We start from the raw sequence: 20192 nt of genomic DNA, 5'->3' as shown, positions 1-20192 counted from the left end.
TGTCATTTTGTGTGTTGGCATGTCAGATTTCAATTTGATTATGTTAAGAACTGAGAGGGTTCTTTCCATTGCTCAATTCTTCGGGGCTTATTGTTGTTAGACTATAAAAGTTGTGTTTGGGGAAAAAATATTTTCATATGGCTGTTGGAGCCTCCGCTGGGTTTTCTGAACTCTAAACTCATCTTATTATGCCCCGGACCCTGTTAGGCATTATACACCATCAACACAGAAACGCGCATCAGGAAACAGTCGTGTTTTATACACCATCAACAGAGAAACATGCAAACAGTCATGCTCTATACACCTCAGCGGAGAAACATGCATCAGCAGTCAGGTTCTATACTCCATCAGCAGAGAAACATGCATTAGCAAACAGTCATGTTCTTTTAGCACAATGTAATATATGAAACATGAGTTGAAGTCAACAAGGAACACTTAAATTCAGTATCCAGAACAAAAGAAAAGGCACTGAAAGACTATGGCCATGTTGACACCTCTTGACATCTCTCCATCGTCTGTGTGGGCAGAACACACCACAAGGCTACCCCTCAGAAGGGAAGGAAGACCCTTCAACATGACTAAGCAGGAGCGGATCTCCATAGGCGAGTTCTGCTAGTGCCCACCTCTGGGCCAGCGTTCTTTTTTCTTTTTCCCCCATTTTCCTCCATGTTCCTTGTCCATCTGCGCCATCCTTGACCCACACGATCGTGCCCAGTGAGAGCGGGGGGTGTACAGCCATGTCAGCTTGTATCCGTCTCGGGCCATGGTAACCCCCCCCACCCCACCCGCTGCATCTTGAGGGGGTTAATAACGGGAATCCGCATGGGCTTGACCCTGCATATTACTGTCCCAGGCTAGGCTGGTAAATGAACAGGCAGGATGCTTGTGTTTGACTGCGTGGGTGTGTGTGTGTAAGAGAGATTGTAGGCAGAATGGGGGGGTTTTACATAAAAGGGTTAAAACATGGAACTCCCAAGGACAAACCTTAAGCATGAACAAAGCTTACAAAAATAAAAAACATTTAAATTCTGTTTTTCACCTTTTTTTGTTGTTTGTTTTGCTTTTGTTTTGCTTTTGTTTTGCTTTGTGGGGTTTTTGGGGTTTTTTGCAGACGTGCACAATCCGACACACACCTACACATGTGGATTTGCTGTATACATATGCATGTAAACAGTGTTTTATGCTTTGCTGTGGGGAGATATGCATCATGTCCATTGTTTTGACTCTGCATTCATAAGGGGCCTCTGTTCTCACTGGTGGAGTGAGAGGCTGGTGGGTGGTGAGGGTGGGGGGGATTTAGGTTGCCATCGGCGATGCTCTGTTCGGTCCCCAGTTGACACACAGGTTGTGCATCCGCAGCCTAGGCGAGCTGTCCTTGTTTTAAGCTCTGGAAGAAAAAAAAAAGCGCTCAGCACATCTAAAGAGCTGCGTGCCCCGTCTCACAGGCCTCCTGAAGGCTGGCAGGGAATGCATCCCCTGCAGCCGGCCGGCCGGCTGGCCCCCCTGGCTCCGGCACAAAGGCAGAGCCAGCGCGAGGGAGTGGGACTTGAAAGAGGAGAGTCAGAGAAAGGTCTCTCTTAGCCACCTCAAGCAGGGTCAAATGCACACCACATAGAAGTCCCTCTCCTTCTATTCCTCTGTCGCTCTGTCTACATCTCTCTCCCTCTCTCTCCTTCTCTCCTTCTTCAGCATCTCTCCAAGGCCCTGTTCCTCTGCAGGTCTGCACACATCCCCGTTTACCCGCCGAACCTCTCCCGGTTCAAGCATCACCCGAGCCGCTGCGATCTCTCTGCTGCACGCCCACACACAGGCTGCGTTATTATTAGTGAGGCTCTCACTGCGCTCTATAGTGGACTTCACATCTCCCTCCTCGAACCAGGATGCCTGACAGATTGAGAGATTCAGACTCCTACACATGTTTATGGCTTGATGGAGATATTTTCAGAGCTCCTTTTTTTCCCCTCCTTTTGTCTCTGCTGGAGAGCGCGACCGTCCTCTTCAGAGACGCGCGTTTTAGAGTTGCTCTCTAGCAGGACTTGCCTTCCCTTTGGTTGGCACTCTGGTGCATGTGCTCTTTGTGCTGCATGCACGCTTGGCTCTTCACCGGAGCCACTCTTGTAGAGAACAACAACAACTACTAAGGTGTGGGCACAGCTTCTGCTTCAGCCCAGCAACTCACTGAAGAAGTGCGCAGCGCAAAAAATATTCAGTTCTGCTTCATCTGAGGTGTGTGGTTGTGTGGGGTTGTGTGCATGTGTGTGTGAGTGAGAGAGACGGAGTGAGAGAGAGCGTGTTTGTTTGACAGTACACAATCCTTTTTTTGTTTGTTTGTTTGTTTGTTTGTTTACCTTCCACCTTCTATAGTGGCCAGTTCCATCTCATAGCGATGTAAGCACCTACACACATAATGGGCATGTGTAGTGGGTTGTGTGTGTAGTGTGAAGTGGTTCTTGGCACATGTAAGCTTCAGAAGCCCACCTCTTGCATATCGTAGCGGGGAAGGCATGTGTGGAGTGGTCAGCTGCTAGCTGCCAAGCGGACACCATCTGAGCGGTGCCGCGTCCCCATGAAGATGTCAGTGAAGCATCACAGCACGTCTCCATGGAGATGTGAGCTCCATTGTCAGTGCTGCATGGTTCTTTGTTATTAGGGCATTCTTTGTCCCCCCACTTTGTCCAGCATAGTCTCTTCTCCCATCCCTTCAATTCAGCTCCTTCTGACATGATTACCGAGGGCAAAGAGCTATGATAGACAAGCATTCAGAAAGTGGCGATGCTGACAGTTGAATAACAGTTCGCCGCTGACTGACATCCATGATAATTTACCATTTCCACTTTTACTTTATGAATAGCATGTCTGTGCAGTGAGCACTTTATAAGGTTGATAGACATGAGTGACATTTTCATGCGTGTAATTGCTCTGCATTTGCTTTAGATTGTTTCACTGATGGCTGGTTGTTCTATCATAGAAGCGCATTCTCGATCTAAGCCCTAATGACAGTGCTGCTGAGCCGTGCCTGGATGTCAGTGGCTACTTTCCATATCTTCAAGGTGAGGGGCGCATTCTTTTTATATGGGAGGACAATGCACTTACATTTTGCAAATCCCTCCTCGCACATTCTTCGTGCATTTGGAATAGGAAAATTTACTGTTTTGTGCATGTTAACAAAAATGAGTGCTCCGTCCAATGTGAATATTTCAGAGACAGTCCTCCAGCACGTTGGCTTTTAATGGAACAGTCTCCATCCTCCCTTAACCCTGTGAATCAGTCCCACCCAGTAACACTTTGTGTGAACCCTTATGTCATCCTCCCGTCTGTGAAGAAGCCTTGAGGTGTGGAGGAAGTGGGAGACGCTCTGAATCTGCTCCCAGATTCTTTCTGTTTGTCTTATTGTTTCTGGGACTCAGCGTTTTTCCTCCGCATTTCCCCTTGGCCCATTTCCAGGTTTAATATTTCGTTACGCCTGGGTGTCTTTTGTGTGTGTGTGTGTGTGTGTGTGTGTGTTCTGTGAGGATATGTCAAGACCCAGGTTGATGTTCACGCCAACCTTGAACATGAGCACCCTTCCTTTTTTTTTCCAAAGTAGGGTCCCTATATAGTGAAGTGGTGTTATTAAATAGGGTCCCTACATAGTGAAGTTAGGTGGTGTTTTGCCATAATCAGAAAAAAAATCTAGACACATAATAACTGTCAGTAAACTGCATTGACCAGCCCTGCTTTAGATAATAGTGCTCTTGCACCATAGTGTGAATAACCATAACTATAATCACAGTGCATTAATAAGACTAGTGTTATAGTGTGGGTGCCCAACCCTGCCATTGCATTTAGCACCTACATTCATCCAACACATGGAGTATGACCGCTCACATGCTCCTGAAGAATGGGTGTGTTTGACTAGGGTGGGAACTCAACTGTACCAGAAGGTGGAACTCCAAGAACTGGGTTGGGCTCAGTTAACACACAGTATTTTAAAGCTTTCAAAAGATATTATAATCTTAAGGACCTCAAGTCACATGTAGATTTAAGGCCAGATAAAGACACTGGCTGTTGAAATATTAAGGCCATTGTTGCTTTTAAATATCACGCTGATATCCTCCGTTCTCTTAACTGTGACTGTCAGTAAATCAACTGCCCCAACAGGCTAATTCTGAGCAGTGTCCTTGAGCCAGAATGATAGTACCTTAAATCTTCGTTAGTCATGTCCTGCCCTGCTCAGGCATGGAGGGCCACAGCAGCGATGAGTATGGTCTGATATCCGATATTGAGGCGTCCAACAAGCGGGTGATCTTCGTGCGATCCGCCCGCGGGCTCCCTGGCGTCGTTTGTCATCTTGGCAGGCGGTCGGCCTCCCTCCTGCTCTGCGCTAATCAGCAGCGGTGGTAGACTCCCTCGGTCAAGCACGGGGACCAGGGTAGAGCCAACTGAGCGCATGGTGGGCAGATCACCGCCATGACTTGAGCGGCAGCCCAAAAGGAGGCCCTTCTTCCGTGCTTCATCCCCAGCCAATCATGGCCTCCGAGTGGCCTGTCCCCTCTGCGCTCAGGCGCCACCCACCTGCCCCCTGGCAGCTCACCACCTGATACCCTAAAACCATCCGGGGAAATGTGAACTTCCGTTGCAGCTGCAGTTGTCATGTGATTGCCCTGGTGTTCAGAGCGTGCTTTGTTCAGATCTTGCTGCGATTTTGCGTTTCTGCCGTGCTCCGTGTGCTTTTAACCAGTGCTCCGCTCCGTGTGTCTCTTGCTCTCTCCCACAGTGCCCTTGGAGGGCCCTCAGCCCTGCACATCCCAGCCTTCCCGAGTGGAGGCTGCCTCATTGACTACGTGCCTCAAGTGTGCCAGTTACTCACAAATAAGGTAAAGAGCGGCCGTCTTCCTCTGCTTGTATGTGCCTGTGTGCCCACACATTAATTACAGAGATTATATAATTGCACTGCACTCCCTGCACTAGTGTGAAGTGCAGTGGTGTGTGCAGCATTTAGTATTGTGTATGTGCACCATAGGGGATAGTTTTTTTTGTGTGTCTGGTGACAATAATAATAAAAGTAATAATAGTAGATCTAGGTATTCAGTGAATTGAAGTGAATTCTAATCAAATAACCAATATAGATCCACATAACACAACCAAAGCCAATATAACCTGGAAACATTTCAGGCAATAAAACAAGATAAAGTAAGTGCTAGTATAAATACATTTGCATGTGGTTTTTCATTCGAGTATGAATGCATGGTTGCACACATATGGCTTGTGTATTCTGGCCAGCTTCCATGGCCCATTTAAGCCCTGGGAGGGCAGGACGGACGACAGGTGGAGATGAAGCGGAGTGTCAGTGGCCTTGGGGAGGGCCTCCATCCCCCCCTCCCTGATCCCAGTTCCTGGGGCCCCTCACGTCACCTAATAGGGGCTGGCGTAGCCAGGGAGACAGCATGTATAATCAGGCCCTGTCTGTGTTCCAGCCCCAGGCTCCAAGCACCCTAGCCCGGGTCATGGAGCAGGCAGAGAGGGCGGGCACGGATAACAGGGAGGACCTGGATAACATTTGACAAGGGTGAAAATTTGCAGAAAGCTCATACTGTTAAACAGTCATTTGAATGTGTAGCAAATTCGACACGTAATTGAAAAACATTTAATTTTTATAGGAGGTATAATCAGGCCAGTGAAATATAAAATTGTTGGAAGTTTAATCTCTCAAACTCAAGGTATTATGGAATTAATCTGTTAATATAATTCAATAACTATTCAATTCTTCTGAATTATTAACTGTCTACACTGAAAGTCATATAAAAGGCATGTAGTTACATGTAGTTAAGGCATGAAGCTAACTATTTGAAATTTCTCTTTTGTTGAAGCAGCAAGGTGTATGTTACCACACCTAGACTAATGCAACAGCATTCAGTCTGTTTGAATGATTCATAGTTTTAGCAATCGTATGATACAATTTATGGATGTGTATGCCCAGGTCCAGATTACATCATACAAAAAATAAATAATTCTGTGTTGAAAGTGAAAGAAATTATCTTTCAAACGCATACTGTCACTACACACACTCACGCACACACACCCAGGTGTACACAGGTACAGGAAGTCAGGTTCTGAGGTACTGCAATGGAGCACATCTAACGACCAAATATTTTAGCTGTGACTCACCTGTCTCTCACCCCCCACCTCATGCTCACTGGCCAATAGGAGGGTTTGGTTGCCTGCCCCCAGCAAGGGTGTGGAGTGCGGTGATCCGCAGTTCCTGCCCTGCTCACCTCTGCCGCTAAGCTCTGCCAAGAAAAAAAGCATGTGTGTTTGTGCGTGCGTGTGTGAGAGCATATGTCCGTGTGTGTGCATGTGCTAGTGAGCATGCGTGCCTGTGCGAGCGTGTGTGTACGTGTGTGTGTGTGCGTGCATGCGTGTGCGTGCATGCGTGTGCGTGCATGCGTGTGCGTGCATGCGTGTGCGTGCGTGCATGCATGTGCGTGTGTGTGTGTGTGTGTGTGTGTGTGTGTGTGTGTGTGTGTGTGTACGCGCGCATGCGCACTCTTGTTAGTGTAATGTAACATGCTGCCGCCCTCTGAAATGAATGCTTTACACACATTCGAGACTAGCCAAGTCATGAAGTGGAGCTTGTTGAGAGAAATGTACACACATGCGAAACATCCACAGAGCTGCTTTTCTGTTTGTATGAAAGAGTGAACAAAAGTACAATGTCATCTTGTATGTGCATTAATGCTAAGCAATGTATTAAGGTTGTATCATAATAAGCAAAGCAGGTTCAGTTTAGCCTGTCTGGCTCTCTGAGCTTGGCTCTGTCGCAGTGCGTTAGCAGGCGTCTTGCCCCCCCCTAACCCTAACTCATGTGAGCCTCCCCCTGCTTGTACACTCAGTTTACCAGGGTCTGCAGGACATGCACTCAGGAAACACATGGATCAGGAAGAAACCTCTCTAGCCCAGATGGGATGTTTTCACATTGCTCCAGTGCATATTTCTCACAGTTAAATTTACATTATGCCCCATTTAACATTAGTTAGCATTAGTGTGTGCCTTTCCAGCCAGGGAGGGAGGGGTCCAGGTGCTTGGGTGCGGGCGCGTGGAGCCACAGCTAGGCGGTGGCTGTTGACTTGTGCTTGCCTGTGCTTGCGCCCTGCCAATGCAGGGCATCAGGGTGTTCGCCTGGAGACAATTTACCTGCACCACCCTGCTCTGCCACAGACAGAATTAAGGCAGACAGGTAAATATATTTCTTCGCCTGTGGCAAGATGCGGCATGACTACAGTCTAAAGCCGGGACATATAGGTGCTTGTGTTGTTCCGTCGCGCTGGACACAGCATTTAAAGAGAGAGCAATACAAACATCGGTGACGTAAACGTTTCCAGATGACAAACTGTGCTGCAAGCTGGAGTAGCCTTTGATTATCTCGTCGTGCATAAATACGTTTGCGCGGGTGAGCTGGAGCCTGCCTCCATCGCATCACACGGCAGTGGGTCTCCCGGGAAAACGCTGGCACCACACCACTTGAGTGGCCCCTGTGCCTGCCGGGTGGTCCTGTTCTTTCGCAAACCAAACTGTGTTCTACTCTCGGCACGCACAAGGGATGTGCTCAGCGTGCACTGGTCACCCGTGCCCTTCCTCACTCACACACCCCACCCACAGCAGTACAGAGGAATACAGGGATGTCATTCACGAATGCAACTCTCTGCTCATGTAATTCATGACCATGCTTCCTCCATGCACATGCAAAAGTGTAAGGATTCAGCTGATTCCTTGTGAAATGTTGAAACCATGTGAACACATGCTGTTGGCTGGAAAGACTTTGTGACCTGTGTCAATGCACACTGCATTTTACTGCCTTGTAGTGCCTTGTACAGTGTAAAAACTGAACTGAACACTGGGTCACCTTCTGCATCTTTCCTGCGTTTTGATTTTCTGATTCAGGTGCAGTATGTAATCCAGGGCTATCATAAGAGAAGAGAGTACATTGCTGCATTTCTTAGTCACTTTGGAATGTGAGTTCTCTGCTCCTTCATTCCCTTACTTTAAATTGAAATAGTTTACATACAGAACATGTAAGGCATGTGAGATGACGCTTGAGTTTCATGTGCTGCCCGTGTGCAGGGGGGTGGTGGAGTACGACGCTGTGGGCTTTACCAAGCTCACTCTTCTGCTTATGTGGACGGACTTTTGCTTCCTCGTCCATGGTGAGTGAGGGATCGAAAGCACAAACACGACCAGCAAGCGGTCTCACCCACGCTTGTTACTGGCTGGAATATCACATCGGCTTGGGTGCTAATCACCGTTCTTCAAGGGCCATGAGGCTGTCCGGTTATGTGCCAGACTTTCTTTTGTGACCTCAGTCCTCTCCCCGTGCCACAGTGGATCTGCCCCTGTACTTCCCACGAGACCAGCCTACACTCACCTTCCAGTCCATCTACCACTTCACCAGCAGTGGACAGCTCTACTCGCAGGTGCAGAAGTCCTACCCGTACAGTCCGCGCTGGGATGGCAACGAGATGGCCAAAAGAGCCAAGTAAGGCCCCACCGAACCCACCACCTCTCACTGAAATAATGTTCAAAACAGGATAGACAGGATAGCAGTTGGGTCAGTCAGTGATCCACTGATAACAAACATCGCTTGACGATACTGATACCAAAGCCGATACTGATAGATTTGTGATTCTGCTTCCCTTGTTTTTAGTTACACTCACATCAGGTTAAACAGTTATATTATTTCCTCACATTACTCTTAAATGAATAACTTGGTTAATTAAATGCCTCTCGTATAACCAGTGTCTAAAGCATCATGGACATCCACTATTCTTTCCCTTTTTAATGACATGAAGCAGTCGCCTCTAACCATGGGCTATTTCTCAAATTGACGATCAGCTGCAACTCAGCAGCTGCCCACTGTGTCGATTTTTCATTTCATCATTCAGTACTAATTGGTGTCTACTTTATAACAGCACGTCCCTGGTTAAAAGCAGAGCAAGCAAATCAGTAGTTTGGCATGCGGATTCTTGCACTACTACAGAAGATGTGCTGATTGCCGCAGCCACACCTGCGTACACTTTGCTCGGTTTGTTCCCTCTAGGTTGCTACGCGGAAAGCCGCAGGCCACCCTGTCCCCAGTACACAGGGACAGTGGAACGCATGACTCTCACCTTAGGGCTGTACACCGAACCACACCTATCTGCTGGAAAGGGTGATAAATGCAAAAGATAATGAGTTCCCAGTGTTTGTACTCTGGTCTCCATAATGGCGTCTTTTATCGTACTTCACTGAAATAGTCTTTTCCCTCTGGCTCTGTATTAGTAAATAGTTTGAATGTTCTTTAAAGGACCAGTGGCAAACAATGTTCGGGTCCATTTTTACGTCTGCGTTATAAAAGAATCAGCAAAAAATTCTAAAAGATTTGAGTTTGTAGGCAAGTCTGTTTACACCTGTAAAATTTATCCGTAAAAATTGTTGTCTCTCTCTTGCTGTCTCCCTCTCCCTCTCTCCCTCTGCATGCGTCTGCTTGTGTGTGTGTACACGCACACCCTGCCTGCTGCCCTTTTCTTCCTCTAGGGCCTACTTCAAGAGCTTTATCCCTCAGTTCCAGGAGGGGGCTTTTGCCAACGGAAAACTGTAGCTTCAGAATGAGGCCGAGGTGAAAGTGAAGTGAAGAGAATTTGCCGGTAATCCCTGAGCTGAAGAGGCAGCTTTGAACTAGAAGATCGACCCCAGCCAACCGTCCTTCAGCTCTGAGAATGCTCACCCAGATACGCACTCAAACAACACGCCACCATGGACGGTCTATTTGAAAAATATTGACCGTTCTGCACTGGAGACATCTAAACCGAACTCTGTTTACTAAACACTTTCAGGTGAACGCTTTAGAAGCTTAGATGTCACTGATCACCTGTCCCTTGTGACTCCAGACACTCTGTGCTGGAGGACCCTTCACATATCCATTTGAACTGATTGTCCCCCTTTCTTCACCATGTCTGTTCTTACATGAGCTAGAATAAATTAGTTTTCTTCATTTTCTACATTCACTGAACAACTTTGTGTAATTCATTGTATAATTCATTTCATTTCAGGCAAAATTCCTTTTATATTTTATGTACCTGTCCTGTAGTCGGAAACTGCAGAAGCAGTTTTCTGAAAAGAGGTCATTTAAATCTTCGATGTACTCGAACATAGTCCACAGCGAGCCAGTATCTGCAGTGTAAATGAATCCATACCTTCACTTTCATTGTAGTGAGGCCCCCGTGGCGTTAGTATTAATCCCACCTCTTTCCTGCTCACGAGCAGTTATTGGTGAGTAAATAGGCAGAGAATAGTCCACTCCATTGCTCAGGGGCTGCCGTGCCAACAGGATTTGTTTTTTGTTTTGTTTTTTTTCCCTAAGCCCTGCACGTCTCCACCTGATCTCCTGAAGGAGTTCACCTCACCTCGGAAGTAGAGAGAGTAGACCAGCCCAGATACACCACATGGTACCACTGCTATCACAGTCAGGATGTTGGTGATTTGATTTAGCATGTTTTGTTGTTGTTAACGTTTTAACGAGTGCAGCCAGTCTAGATATAACCTCTAAAAATGGGCTTGCGTTCAATTATTTAAGTACTGAAACGCATGTACATGTGTGACAAACAATACAACACAGCATGAGCTGCATTTAAATCGAGGCAGAGGTTGAACCCATACCTATAGTTGCTGCAGCCCTTAGTGGATCATACCAAGGCCTACCTGAATCTCTCTTCACCTCATAGGTTGTGTAGCATTTATATAACACAATTAAACATTATAGTACAAGACAGAGCAAGATATGGTGAGTGGTGTCACTTTGGCAAAGGAAAATAAGTCACGGTGTAACACCAAAAAATTGTGAACCACACAACCTTTAGGCCCTGGGCATAAAATACAGTTTAACAATTACAGTTTAATAACAAGGCATTATAAAGTTACCTGAGCATCAGAATACATTGATATTGACAAAATATCCATTTAGTGATGCTAAGATAACACGTGTGTAAGATGTATTGTGTGCTCCTTCAGTGATGCGCCACCTTTAGAACAAGCAGTGAAGCAGTGTGTATAGTACGAGAGGGTGTGGGTTTGTGTTTCCTTACCAGGTTTTGAGCTGTGGGCACATGTTATGACACGGCATTAACTACACATGCTGCTGAACTCGATCTGCTTCTGATTCCGCTCGGCAGTTCCGCTGCCATAATACGGATAATGCTCCCGCGATGTGTGAACACACGTGCATGCCAGCAGAGGAACGCACGCATACGTGTATCAGGAGAGATGAGTGCTCACGTGGTGTGCTCAGGGGACGTGAGGGAGAAGAAACAGTACTAGGGAGAGGGGTAGGGAGCGTGTGCTGGGGAGAGTGCTACCGCATGCCTGCTGGTTCTCATCATGAAGCACAGGGGGTCGTTGTCAGGGGTCTTTGGTGGCCTAGGGGCCAGCCAACTGCTATATTTATTGTTCGTAATGTAGCAACTGTCATGTCTAATAGGGAACTGTAGGATGAATGTATCTGGGGCATTTAATAGAATCAAGTCTTTTATTAAAAAAGAATGAAAAAGCAAGATTCTTGTAGTCTGGGTTTTGTTTTTGTTTTTTGCACTAACCTTTATCTACTTTCTTCTTAATTAGCTTCATCTGCTGCAGGAGCGCTGGCCTTTATTTCTTAAGAAAAAAGAGTGCATTTAAATGGATTGCCTCTCTAAGTGAGCTTTGAGGCATCACGGGCTACTGTTCTTTTCTATTTGTCATCTTTTTGTTTCACCTGAAATAACCATGCCTAGTTGATCTTATGCGCATAATAAAATATTCATATCTTTAAGCAGTTTTGTAGCAATTTCAATGTCACATCAGGGATTTTTTTTGTTGAAAATACTTAGTGATGTATAGAACCTTTTGGAGTCCTTGAGATTGTTTCCTTGCTTTACACATAATCGCATATCTTTGTGTGATGAGTTCAAACAAGGGAACTGTCTGCCTGTCAGTCGGGACAGATCAGTAGCCCTAAAATAAGGTGTAGTTCAGGTTCTTGGTAGATGCAATCCCCTCCAAACCCCATTTGATCTACTTTTAGTACAGAGGTCTTGCCTGCCAACTTAGCTGTTAATACGCTAAATCCCTTAATCCTGCCTTATTTAAACCATCTCTATGGCAGCAGGCCGAAAAAAATAAGAAGCTTGGCAATTTAAACGATGCTTAGATTTATTAATTGCCAAGGAGCCATCATTGCAAGGCAGTGACAGAGCCTATGGAATATCCTCCTGCAGCACACATGCCACTTGAGGAAATTTTCAGATGAGGTTCAGGTGAATTTACATCTCTGCACCCACCTGCAACAAGTCAGCCATGAATTTGGCCACATACGAGGTGATGAATAAATATGACAACGCAACTGACAGTGCTGTTAACAAGCTTGCCCCAGATATCGCATTCCACAGGGTGAAAAGCGAAAGAAAAGTTTTATATATATATATATATATATATATATATATAATTTTTTTTTTCGTTTGTTTGTTTTTTTTTAATTGCTGCTGAACTCTGAGGGTGAAAGGCAGTATGGTACAGGTATTACTGGCCATTTTCTCTCAGGGCAGCTTTGTGCAGACTCCTCACCCGCCTCTGAGACGTGTTTGCTCAGCTCTATAGACACGCATGGAATCCTCGGTTTCCCACAATGCCGCAGGCCCGCTCCTGGGCTGATCACCCGAGGCTGGGTTCGCTCAAAGCGACATTCACACACTGCCTCACCTTTCCTAAGAAATGCAGCCTGCAAGGAACTTTGCAAAGAAAACCCACAAAAACAATCCCCAAACATGCAAACTTTCCAACCTTTGCCAAGAGCTTCAGCGCAAACATGAGCGAGGTGCACGTTCAAAATTTATTTTAAACTCGAACCCTAAAGGCGCAACTGAGGAGTTCTGACGTAGAATAAAAGAGGAGTGAAAGGGGATGGATTGAGAATCCTCTCTGCCACCTTAAATCAGCCCTTGCCCCGGGAGACATGAAGCAGACGGGGCAGCGGCACGTGTGGGAGGTTATTAGAGCAAAATGGGGAACTCCGTACAGACCTGGATACATCAGCGTGGACGTGAGGCCGAGGGAGCAGTCGTCGCCAGCAATTGTTTACCGCCACAGAGTTCCCCAAGCTGCCAGGCCCGGGGGCTTTTCTTTTTTGTTGGGTTTTTTTCCCCCCTCACAACCTCTAATTTGTCATATTCCACTGAAAATAAAGGCACGCACAAGAACAAAAGTAACTGAAGACAAACAAGGGTTGGGGGTTGATGACAGATCTTTACTGTTCTACTAACTGTTGGGATACTTTTTGTCCTGTAATTCAGAGTGACATTAGCGAGAGAGTGTTCTCCCCTTTCTTCGACCTGTCAGGGAAGGGGGATCGGGGATTCGAGGGTGGCAGCACGCGGGTGTGCGGCTGGGCTTGTTGACGTGAATCATGTTTGGGCTGAAGGAGCTGAGAGGCTTAGCTAATTTGAGAGAGCATCAGAGTCGGGGGATTTGGGGCCTTTTAATGCAGTTCGTTTGATCTGTACGCAAGGGGGGTGGGAATGGCCTCTGAGATGCCGTAGAAGTGAGAGAATTACTGCTCTTGTGCTTTTTCTTTCCTGTCTTATATCACGACAGATGGATATCTTACCACTCTCCTCATAAACATGCAAGATATTTTTCCCCCTGGTCGATAATAACTTCCAGTCTCTAAACCCTGATTGTTAATTGCTAATTACTCTCCTCCTAGCCATGCATCAAAAGGCAGGAGAACGGCATGCTAAGCGGATCAAAGACAGCCTGGATCTGGAGCTACCAGGTTTCTGCTTTTGTCTCCTCCTCATTCTGTTTGGGTGGGTGGAGGACGGGGGTTGGTTGGTTGTTTTTCTGAGGGTTTGGGGGGGGGGGGGGGGGTGCAAACAGAAGGTTGACAAGTCGAATGCAGATTTTTGTCTGTCTTCCTTTGGGCTGTGATCACAAGCATTCAATTTAAACCTGTCATGGATTTGCAGAAGCATACCCCTTTGGTGCTTCATCCTTGGCACGGAGCTTTTTGGCTTTCCTGCTATTTAATGGGGAATTAAGAGGGATTGACACTCCATTTGGGATGGACCATTTCCAGCTGCACTACAAAGCCACTGTTCCCAGTCTCAATGACTGAAGTTAAGGTCACAGATTTGCAGGACTATCATCATCTCATTTGCCCTTGTTGGTTAGCTGGACCGCGTTTACCTTTTTTCTCTGCTTTATGTAATGTCACATAACCGTTTTATATTTTTCTAGCAAGTCTATTGCAGTTTTGTTTGTCTATAATCCTGATATTTGTTTTGTAATGTTATACATGAACTATGGTTGTAGTTATTTGTAGTTGCCACATAAGCAGTTCGTTGAAAAAAAGAGAAGAACACACCTTTTCCCTTCACGTCATCTGTCTTTTATTATATGCCTTTCCCTTCCTTCCTTCCTTCCTCTTTTCCCATTTTCCTTTCCACTTACCGTTATTCCCAGCGATCCCCTCCCCCTGGTCGTGAGCATTCCTGTGGCGCTGTTACCTAGTTGATGGTCAGGGTCAGGGCCAATAGAGCACCGGTTGCCAGGAAGCTGTCAAGCTGTTCTGATGCCCAATCTCAGGGACAAACCCGGCAAATAGAGTAACATACAGTTAAGAGTCACACACACAGCTACGTGAAGTACATTAGGAAGCCTGGAGGCCTCCCTGTTTGTCCTCCCAAACAAATTTACTTCTGCAGAGACATTATAATCTTTGAATGAAGCTCCATGTGTATGAAACATTTTATAGTTTTTGAACTGACTCAATAGATGTAAGAAATAATGTAATTAACAACTGTTTTGTTTTTACTTTGTTAATCCTAATTGTTGACAAACATGATCAATGCAAAATGAATGTCAAAGACATGTTCACCTTATGTTTCCCTCTAGTACTGTTTAGATTTGTCAGGGGGTATTAACTTGGTTCAAATCTGTAATTACAAACACTATGACTGCTACTCTGCAGCTTATACCTAAATGTTTCTATGGGTTAGTCCTCAGAGGATGCACATAAATTAAGCATGAAGGTTTCATCTGTTCTTTTACTATTAGTGTCACTAAAACAATGTGACACTGGTCTCAGTCATGCTTTGCAATAAGACCATGGCACTTTGGAAGATCTTTCACTATATTGCATAAGTAGACAAACACCACCAAGAGGGAATATGGGCCAGATGAGGCAGGGGACAGCTGGTCTGAAGGGGTCCACTCCAGATGGAAAAGTCCTTCTGGCTGCCTGATTAAATTTTCCGCATTTAAATCCATGCGCCGAGGCACGGATCACCCGTAAGCAATGGCCTCACTCTCTTCTTCATCCACCAAGTGTAGATTTGGCTACTACACACAGAGGAAAAATTAGTCTTCCCATTACGGAAAGCAGAGGTGTCAAGATATTCAAACGGTTTTTTCCGACCTTTTTCCAAAAGCAATCGAACAGATTTAAACTTCAAATTCTCTTTGACCCTCCTGTGCTTTTGTCAAGGCCAGATGTTAGATTTACACAGGTGGTCACTTTTTGACAACATACTAAATAAGGTCACATCTTTGTCATGACACACTGTTGAGCTCCTCTGGGATAGAGAGTCAAAAAAAAAAAAAATCCCAAATAATCATTATATACAAATACTATATTTGCACTCCTACATTAGCATGTCCACCCTTTAAAATGTTCAAGGAATTATGTAATAAAAGCATCCCTTAATTTGTTTATTCATTCATTCATTCATTCATTCATTTAAATAAAACACAAAGAATAACTTGTATTTCATAAGTTATTTTATCAAAGCAATAATGACAAATCAACAACAAATACCCACATTATCCTAATCCTGTCTGTATCTCTCACTCTCACCACTGAAGCTTGTTGTGATATGTTGCACCTAGTTTTCAGACTTCTTCCGGTCTTCCTATACATTTAACTTTGCATTCCAGCCATGTGTACTACAGAGACAGGATGCAGTTGGCATTACAGGGACATAATCAGATCACAGAGTTACACAGAGGTGCACTTGTGTTTTGAGCAAATCCATTCGCATTCCTCATTACAAGGTACACCCCCATCCCATTCTTACCGCTTGTAAATCTTATGGAACAACGACGTTGGCGACCACAAATAAACTTCCCCTTTGTGTTCCGTGTCAGTGATAAAAAGCACTTACAGGAGCAAGTTAGAATAAATAAACAGTAAACGAAAGAGTGTCGTGCCCGTTTCTTTCCTTTGCTTTGCTCTCGGAATGCGCCATTGCTGTAATGGGTCATAGTTCCCTTGACCAAACACGCTTGATTACGGGAAGACCCCTCACACCGGAGAGTGGGCCTGCTGCTCTTTTGCCCTGTTTTGTAGTTCCCCGCACCTCTCTTCTCTTTCTCCTCCATTTGTTCAATTCTTCCATCGCACTCCTGCACTCCCCCCCCCCCGCTCGTTTTTTTTTTTAAGTAGCCACCGCACCGTTCCGTCGCTATTTGTTTCGTACACGCTGTGCGTTAGTGACGCAATTCCTTCCATTGTAGCAGGAACAGTCAGTCGTTTGTAGTAATCGTACATTCTCAAAAACCCACAGCCCTGGCACATATGCTGCTTGCCAGCACAGCGCACTAGCACTTGTACCATCTTTCTAGGGTACAGCTCAGCATTTCCTGTCTGCTATTTGGGGCTTAAGACAAACACAGAACTTCACTCTGTAGTGACAAGGCAGAATGATGTCATAACAGAAATAATGTCCTCGATCGTCTCCTGCCTGTTGAGACAGGGCTACAAGTTTGAAAAGAGCATTTGATAGGCACATTAGGAGAAAACTAAATTTTGAGTGCCAGCTTCTATGACAACACTGAGTCATTGGAGAGAGGTCACTAGCTTTCCCTTAATTCATAAACAAATAAATACACATATTCTGTTGCCAAGCTAGTGGTTTGGGGTCTTCAATGGACACAATGTTGCCCCCTTTGATCAGTAATTGTAGAGGTAGCTGCACTCCACAGGAACATATGAAGGAACTCATAAACATGTTGAATATTGGTCACTGCTACTCTGCTACACTAGAGTCTACCTAGAGCCTTGGTTAGTGACAGTAGCCTAAATAAAATTCAGAAAAATCAGCTTGATTGCCTCATTAATTTCCTGTGGAACCTGAACAAGGGATATGGCATGTCAGGTAGGTCATGTACAAAATACAAAGCAGTGTTGTCTTTAAACCAATTGCATTATAGGATAGTTAATCAGTGGAAACACTCCAGCATGAATTCATTTGCTCTCCCCAGACTATCATATTCCCCCAAGGCCTGGAATGTTCACATTGTGGCTGTCTGCTGTTTTTGTACTGCTCTGTGTTAGTTGCCAAGGAAACCTGCAAATAAAATTTGAAGAGATAGTCGGTGGCTAATCTATATCAGCTGTCCTTACCACTCTATAATCTGCAAGGTATTTGCACATAGTCGGTGGCACTCAAATGCTCATAGGTCATTTAAGTGAGTGCTGTCAGGGCCAACACAGCACAAGATCAAGGTGTTTAGTTTACACTTCATATGGAGAACAGTACTGAACAGGAAAAGGGCAAGTACCTCTAGGAGTCCAATGCCAAAAGTAAAAAACCTACAGGACTGACAGTTCAACAGTAAAATGAGTATAAAGGGAAATGTATTTCTTAAAGAGACTGCATTCCTAAAAATCTCTCCACAGGCTCCGTAGCCATATCTGTAGGAAAAAATCATGCTGCCTCTTGAAATTCTAGGTTGGGTGGTTGGTTGGATGGTTGTTTGTTTGTTTGTTTGTTTGTTTGTTTGTTTGTTTGCTTTTGCGTGGTCGTCCCTCTCAACACTCGCAGGTCTAAAGGGTTATCAGATTAATGTCCAGGAATATGTTGGGTGATATAATCTGGGTTTGAGGGTTAATCCTTTAATCGCAGAATTGTTCCGTTACTTTATTAGGTGGGCGTTGGTTAATCAGCCAGTTGCAAGATAAATGTATATCAGATCTTCATGTGACGTCACTCATAATTTTCCATGTGCGTTACAACGTCCGTTACGTAGTCAGTGGCGTTCTACCTCAGTCATGTTAATCAGACTAATTCGGTGTTCTAGTATCGAGATAATTTCATCTGACCGGTTGATAACAAGAGGAAACAATTCCGATGGTGGGACATCCAATGTAAAAAGTTTAACTAGGTTTTACAGCTAAAATAGGCTGGCCTGTTTTTTGGGGATGCTTTGGGATGGTTTGCGCTTGGTCAAATGCCTTTTTATCCAAACTTTTGTAGCCCACTCACGTCTGTGTGCCTTGTTCTGTACATAGCAGACTCCATGTGTATTAGAGCAGAAGGATACGATTAGCGGGAGCATGTTCACGTACCTGAGCTATTAATAGAAGCCATCGATTTTGGACCATTGTGGACTTCGGCGCTAATTCGCCATGAGGTCCGTTTTAATTCTGTTTCCCTACTTGAAGAGAGATCATAACTGTGCCAGATGCCGCATGACGCTCGAAACGGCAAGGAACACGCGTCACTGATGCCCCGGTGTACCTAGAGCCTTGTTATTTTCCATAATGCTTATCTGAGGTATCACATAGCAGCCACAGAACATACCCTGCTGACCGTGGTCCACCATGACCTACCTATAGCGTGCAACAAAACCAAAACAATACATCAAGACAAATGACAGCTTGTCAAAACCATGTTCAGTTACATCAAAATTACATGTTGATACCAAGACATCAGTTTACGGCATGTCAAATATTACCCGCCTGCTTTAGGTTGATGTGCAGTAACCTAATTTAAGAAGAATGATGTAAGGTACAAGGCAGTTATGATAGTGTATTGTTACAGTTTTGTGGTTTAGTGGACCCGTCAGGGTCCATATATATAACAATTTACCAATAACCTGTCGCTGCAACTTGTCCCTTGCATCGTTGTCACCCTTCATTTAATTTTTGCGTGTTAAACAAATATTAAGTGTAAAATGCTTAACAAACCTGTACTCAAAAATCTCGTAGTCAAATTTGCACCCGTGGTCAACGGTCTGAGCACATATTAAGCATTTATGCTGAGAGTGACGATTTTGCATAAGAATTCTGTGATCTGTATAAAGAATCTTGGTCCTTATATATAGAACTGAACTCAATACAAAAGTTATTTTGGTGGTTATATAAATGCCAGCCTGCTTCTTATGTTTTATGCACTGAGCTCTGTTTTTGATTTCGATACATTAGCTTCGGTATATTACTGCAGTGATATGAATCTGAAACACATGTAGAGGTGTTCTGTGGGTCTTGCGTCCCTTCCCCCAATAAACCTTGTTGTACCACCAGCGACACCTGTCTGCTCCTCACGCTATGCGTGAATTCCATTTCACCTGCCCTAACGCAGCTGTCAACCAAAAATAACTGAACTTACTTTAAGTACATTACATTAACTAAACATGAATTGAAATAGGCCTATTCAATATCACCGTCACCACTTTCGTTCTCGTTCTTCTCTCTCTCTCTCTCTCTCTCTCTCTCTCTCTCTCTCTCTCTCTCTCTCTCTCTCTCTCTCTCTCTCTCAATCTCAAACACACACACACAAAATCAGCCAAACCCTGAAAGAGAACAAAACGCCATTAAACGTCCTTAGATTTTTATATCTAGGCCTAGCAAAAAATAACCTACACACATAGTCCACTATTCTAACTTTAAGATATCATCAGCAGTACTGGTCATAACCGCTGCATTCGTGCATCCGAAGTTGTTCTACCCTACACGGACCTTGACCAGTCCACATTGGGAGGAAGTTGAATGTGCGGAAAGAGGGAGGGAATCCCTGATGCGCCTCTACCATGCCTTTACCAAGGAAACCCATGCGCGTCTGCTTGACGCAACTGCCCATTTTTGGAAACCTACGTCAATGGTCGACACCAAACGAGACAAAGGGACATGCCGAGCTGTTCGGAATGAAGATGAATCGCACTTAACTAATATTATGTTTTGATACTCTTTGCATGTGTAGCTTATTTGTATTTTTTGACATGGTCAATAAAAAATTGCATTCGATTAATCATAGTTTCTTATCTTACTCGTGATCTTACACCCCTATGTTTGTGTAAGATTGGTTAAGACCTCTTGCTTGTAGACGTAGTTGGCGTTGATAAGCAGTTGCAAAGCACAGTAGTGCCAT

At 44.9% G+C, this 20192-nt stretch overlaps 1 protein-coding gene and 1 long non-coding RNA gene across 5 annotated transcripts in view; one reads left to right on the top strand and one right to left on the bottom strand.

Annotated features, from left to right (window-relative positions):
• Positions 1-11561, top strand: part of babam2 (BRISC and BRCA1 A complex member 2) — a 55449-nt gene extending 43888 nt beyond the window's left edge. For 3 of the 4 annotated variants that reach the window (XM_027001475.3, XM_081721722.1, XM_081721723.1), the window contains exons 7-11: positions 4757-4856; positions 7921-7991; positions 8101-8183; positions 8359-8512; positions 9550-11561. In XM_027001475.3, coding sequence (XP_026857276.1) covers positions 4757-4856; positions 7921-7991; positions 8101-8183; positions 8359-8512; positions 9550-9613 — 472 coding nt within the window. In that variant the 3' untranslated portion in view covers positions 9614-11561. The remainder of the gene's footprint in view (positions 1-4756; positions 4857-7920; positions 7992-8100; positions 8184-8358; positions 8513-9549) is intronic. The other variant, XM_081721721.1, reaches the window with a different exon arrangement.
• LOC145659383 (uncharacterized) lies at positions 620-4668 on the bottom strand. The gene is made up of 2 exons (XR_014125588.1): positions 4181-4668; positions 620-1387 (listed from the first exon to the last, which is right to left on the bottom strand). It is a non-coding gene; the product is annotated as an uncharacterized LOC145659383 (long non-coding RNA).
• Positions 11562-20192: the final 8631 nt, after the last annotated feature.

The sequence above is a fragment of the Electrophorus electricus genome, chromosome 10, assembly GCF_041902795.1.
Source record: "Electrophorus electricus isolate QZ-2024a chromosome 10, ASM4190279v1, whole genome shotgun sequence".
Lineage (NCBI taxonomy): Eukaryota > Metazoa > Chordata > Actinopteri > Gymnotiformes > Gymnotidae > Electrophorus > Electrophorus electricus.
This window is presented reverse-complemented; position numbering and strand designations above follow the sequence as displayed.